Consider the following 5736-nt stretch of genomic DNA (forward strand, 5'->3'; position numbering starts at 1 on the left):
TTCGTAGCTAGTGGTTGAATCTTGGAATTTGTTTTGATGTTTCCATGATTAAACAGATACTTTTGTACCTAGAAATGATTTTTGGAAAAAATAAAGAGCAAACTATGAGGCAGCTGCAGTTCAAATTTGACCCGCTTCCTACTGAATCGACGGAAATTTGTCCTTTTCAGCAGAGGTGGATCGAATCTTTTGACACCCAACCATTTGATCAATTGTGCATTAAATATGTCCTAATATTTTAGAAAATTAAGTTGGTCCAAATTTGTAACAAATATATGGTAGGTCCTTCACAAAAGAACTCATTTTGGACACTCAAAAAATGAAAAATGATTTAAAAGAACTTATTTCTGATAACTCTTTAAAAAAATATTTGTCTTATTTCAATTTTTGATTATTCCTGAAAACTATAGTCAAATTTGCTGACACAATGAGATTTTTTTTAAAATTTCAGGTCATAATAATATAGCTAACATGATTTAGCACCTTACTTTTGGTCGATTACGACCAATTTAAATGGTCAAAATATATACTGCGTTCTAATTGGTCTAGGGGCCTCTCACGCGGATCATGGATAAATCACCGTCGGACGCTTTTGGATCCAATGGCCCGCACCTCACCCTCTCACCCACCCACCGCGACCTACCCCTCAGAAAAAACCCACTGCACACCACTCCTCTCTCTCCCTCCCACAGCGAACCCTAGCGCTCTCACCCTCTGGATCTCGATGCGCTGCCGCCCCCAACCCCACTCCCTCCCTCTGGATCTCGACGCACTGCCGCCCCCACCCCACTCCCTCCCACGCTGTCCACCGGCGTTCTCCTCACACTCTCACCGCTCGGCCCTCTCATCCGCCTCCCGTCCCCTCGGTGGCGGTGCCCTCCCCATCGCTATCCCCCAACCCCGGCAGCCAGATCCCGCTCAGGCTCACATCGGGCTCCTCATCGTCCTCCTCAACCTGCTCCTCCCGCCCGCGCTCCTCTCCAACTTCCTCCGTGACGGTGTCCACCACGCCTCTACGCACAACCTCCTCGACCAGGCCAGGGGCTTCCACTTCCGCTCCTCCCTCGTCGACCTCCCCGCCGTCTCCGCCGCCCGCTCCCTCATACTCTGTAAACACCCCGCCCTGCCCCCTCCATGTTAAGCGCGTGATGTCAATTTCCTAATCTCGAATCGCCATCTGATTTCCTTCCTGGTTACTAATCGATCGCTGTTTTTTCATGTGTGCAGGCGCGTACACGGCATGCGGGGGCGGCGCGGCCTACCTGTGGGCGGCGGCGGCCTGCAGCATCGGCTCCCTCTTCTATGTCCTCGCCAAGGCCGCCGCGGTCTTTGGCGTGGCCGCCGACGGTGCTGCCGGCCTCGAGCTGCACGGCAAGGGCCAGCTCCTCGCCTTGGCCTACCGGGCCAGCAGCCGGGAGAAGCGCCGGCTGCACGTCGTCTACAGGGTCAACATCGAAGTAGTAAGTCCCTGCCCCTCGTCCCCTCCATGCCCATCTTCGTTCGCATTAACCACCATGGCCACGGCCAGTTCTTCAGCAGCAGTCAGTGTCACACACGCAAAACCCAAAATCAATTTCGCGTTATAATAGCAGCTAAAATTCAGATTTGACTGCTCCCTGATGCGATGTTGGTACGTGCAGTGCAATAGTTGCATGTGTACCAATCTGGGACAATGATTCTACCCTGTAAAATGATTCAATGCCGCTAGTCTCAGGGGTTTGAATTGGCCTTAGCACGTACGAATGGAAGTGATGCATACATACAGGTTATAAGTTGTCCTTTACATATACCTTACCCACACACAATGTTCAGTTGCCACCCTGCAAGAATGCTATTCATTTTCTAGTATGAGTGTACTTTCTCTCTTAGGTCTGGTGTTAGTTTCGTCCTTCCCTGTGTGTGTTCTTTCCTAATGCTACAAGTTTCCACGCAGGCGACCTCCATGGACGACATCGACGATGAAGACAATGACGAGGGGCCTGTAACAAGAACGAGAGCCCTCTTATTCACAGGGGCGTTGATCCGGACGACCGAATGAATCCTCCTCCTTTTGTTTTAGCTCTTGATTGACGCCTTGGGAAGTCCTAGTGCAAATTTGGTTTGCATAATGCTCTGGTCTGGTAAATGATTTTAGATATGCACTAGTGGTGGAAATTTAGGCATTCGTCGGTAGAAAAAGCTAATCATTGATCTAGAGATACAAAAGTGGAGCTTTTGGCATTTGTTGCTGATGTAATTCATGCCATGATTACTTGACAGAGGGAAACCATTGGGCTGATAAACTTCGACTAGGAGTAGGAATTATGAGGAGAAATTGTTTAATCTGAACGCAAACAACAGTTATCGGTTTCAAAATGCCATACTTTTAACCGGAATGAATTTCTTCTTTTGCTGCTTCTCTGTCAAATTACTTCCATATGCTTTGTTGACCTGTTAAGGAAAATCAGCTCAAGTGGTTTTTTCTTAGAAAACAAGAAAAACGAACATATGTGTTTATTAGTTTGTTTGTAAAAGTTCAATAGAAACAGTTCTATTGCCTACGATTGTAGTTATAGTCACTTGTTAGGCTGATTTCGAGCAGACTGCTGAGTGTTGACCGTGCCATGCAGAGTTTTGGAAGTGGCTGCTGGTGTTGTAATTGTTTAGCCTGATTTATCGCATCATCTTATCAGGGACATGAGTATTCTTTTTTCTTTTAATTGACATTATATGTATACACCTTTTATGGATATGTTGTTAAGTCTCAAAGCACATTCTTTCCTGTACATAGATGATTTTGTTGTAGTTTATTTTATATCTGACACAGAGCTGAGCGACTTGTTTGTTTTACATCTGACGGAGGTGTAATAGTTTTATGATAGTGCTTACTACCTTTCTTAGTTACTTCAAATAATACCTTTTTCTGTTAACTGATTAGCATAGCCCTTTTGTAAATAATACCTTTTTTGTTAACTGATTAGCATAGCCCTTTTTCTGTTAATTTAAATTAACTGAAACATTTTCAGTTACTTTAATTAAACATGCAGTGTAGAGCTACTCATTTGATTCATTTGAAAATATGAGTAATTCTTTTTCATTAACAGAAACTTCTCATCTCTTCTATTTTCCTCTCTTCTCTTCTTCTCTTTGCTGCTGTTAAGTTAGGACTTGCTGATGATGATTGCTGTTGTTAAACATCATGATTGCTTAGTTTAGTGTAGGACTTGCTGCTGCTGCTATCATATTCATAATGTATTTTCAAAAGTTGTTGATCAAAGAAATGGGCTAAATGTTGGGGAACGTAGTAATTTCAAAAAAATTCCTATGCACACGCAAGATCATGGTGATGCATAGCAACGAGAGGGGAGAGTGTTGTCCACGTACCCTCGTAGACCGAAAGCGGAACCGTTAACACAACGCGGTTGATGTAGTCGCACGTCTTCACGATCCGACCGATCAAGTACCGAACGCACGACACCTCCGAGTTCAGCACACGTTCAGCTCGATGACGTCCCTCGAACTCCGATCCAGCCGAGTGTTGAGGGAGAGTTTCGTCAGCACGACGGCGTGGTGACGATGGTGATGTTCTACCGACGCAGGGCTTCGCCTAAGCTCTGCTACGATATTATCGAGGTGTAATATGGTGGAGGGGGGCACCACACGGCTAAAAGATCGTTGATCAATTGTGTGTAGAGAGGTGCCCCCCTGCCCCCGTATATAAAGGTGCAAGGGGGAGGCCGCCGGCCAAGGAGGTGTGGCGCGCCAGGAGGAGTCCTACTCCTACCGGGAGTAGGACTCCCCACTTTTTCCATGTTGGACTAGGAGTGGAGGGAGGAAGAGGTGGAGAGGAGGAAGGAAGGGGGGCGCCTCCCCCCTCTCCTTGTCCTATTCGGACTGGGGGGGAAGGGGGGCGCGGCCCTGCCCTAGCCTCCTCTCCTCTCTTCCACCTAGGCCCAATAAGGCCCATTAAGTTACCAGGGGGTTCCGGTAACCTCCCGGTACTCCGAAAAAATCCTGATTTCACCCGGAACACTTCCGATGTCCAAACATAGGCTCCCAATATATCAATCTTTATGTCTCGACCATTTTGAGACTCCTCGTCATGTCCGTGATCACATCCGGGACTCCGAACAACCTTCGGTACATCAAAACATATAAACTCATAATATAACTGTCATCGTAACGTTAAGCGTGCGGACCCTACGGGTTCGAGAACTATGTAGACATGACCGAGACACCTCTCCGGTCAATAATCAATAACCTGGATGCTCATATTGGTTCCTACATATTCTACGAAGATCTTTATCAGTCAGACCGCATAACAACATACGTTGTTCCCTTTGTCAACGGTATGTTACTTGCCCGAGATTCGATCATCGGTATCTCTATACCTAGTTCAATCTCGTTACCGGCAAGTCTCTTTACTCGTTCCGTAATACATCATCCCGCAACTAACTCATTAGCTACAATGCTTGCAAGGCTTATAGTGATGTGCATTACCGAGTGGGCCCAGAGATACCTCTCCGACAATCGGAGTGACAAATCCTAATCTCGAAATACGCCAACCCAACAAGTACCATTGGAGACACCTGTAGAGCACCTTTATAATCACCCATTTACATTGTGATGTTTGGTAGCACACAAAGTGTTCCTCCGGTAAACGGAAGTTGCATAATCTCATAGTCATAGGAACATGTATAAGTCATGAAGAAAGCAATAGCAACATACTAAACGATCGAGTGCTAAGCTAACGGAATGGGTCAAGTCAATCACATCATTCTCCTAATGAGGTGATCCCGTTAATCAAATGACAACTCATGTCTATGGCTAGGAAACATAACCATCTTTGATTAACGAGCTAGTCAAGTAGAGGCATACTAGTGACACTCTGTTTGTTTATGTATTCACACATGTATTATGTTTCCGGTTAATACAATTCTAGCATGAATAATAAACATTTATCATGATATAAGGAAATAAATAATACTTTATTATTGCCTCTAGGGCATATTTCCTTCAGTCTCCCACTTGCACTAGAGTCAATAATCTAGATTACACAGTAATGATTCTTACACCCATGGAGTCTTGGTGCTGATCATGTTTTGCTCGTGGAAGAGGCTTAGTCAATGGGTCTGCAACATTCAGATCCGTATGTATCTTGCAAATTTCTATGTCTCCCACCTGGACTAAATCCCAGATGGAATTGAAGCGTCTTTTGATGTGCTTGGTTCTTTTGTGAAATCTGGATTCCTTTGCTAAGGCAATTGCACCAGTATTGTCAGAAAAGATTTTCATTGGTCCCGATGCACTAGGTATGACACCTAGATCGGATATGAACTCCTTCATCCAGACTCCTTCATTTGCTGCTTCCGAAGCAGCTATGTACTCCGCTTCACACGTAGATCCTGCCACGACACTTTGCTTAGAACTGCACCAACTGACAGCTCCACCGTTCAATGTAAACACGTATCCGGTTTGCGATTTAGAATCGTCCGGATCAGTGTCAAAGCTTGCATCAACGTAACCATTTACGATGAGCTCTTTGTCACCTCCATAAACGAGAAACATATCCTTAGCCCTTTTCAGGTATTTCAGGATGTTCTTGACCGCTGTCCAGTGATCCACTCCTGGATTTCTTTGGTACCTCCCTGTTAAACTTATAGCAAGGCACACATCAGGTCTGGTACACAGCATTGCATACATTATAGAGCCTATGGCTAAAGCATAGGGAACATCTTTCATCTTCTCTCTATCTTC

The 5736-nt window shown here is 45.4% G+C and overlaps 1 protein-coding gene across 1 annotated transcript; it reads left to right on the top strand.

The window, feature by feature from the left end:
• Window positions 1-657: 657 nt before the first annotated feature.
• On the top strand, window positions 658-2375 carry LOC109769771 (uncharacterized). Its single transcript, XM_020328491.4, has 3 exons — window positions 658-1109; window positions 1228-1460; window positions 1934-2375. Exons 1-3 carry the CDS (start codon window positions 725-727, stop codon window positions 2036-2038), a joined length of 723 nt encoding a protein of 240 aa, XP_020184080.1. The 5' UTR covers window positions 658-724; the 3' UTR covers window positions 2039-2375.
• Window positions 2376-5736: the final 3361 nt, after the last annotated feature.

Source organism: Aegilops tauschii, chromosome 3 (assembly GCF_002575655.3).
Source record: "Aegilops tauschii subsp. strangulata cultivar AL8/78 chromosome 3, Aet v6.0, whole genome shotgun sequence".
NCBI classification, from domain to species: Eukaryota; Viridiplantae; Streptophyta; class Magnoliopsida; order Poales; family Poaceae; genus Aegilops; species Aegilops tauschii.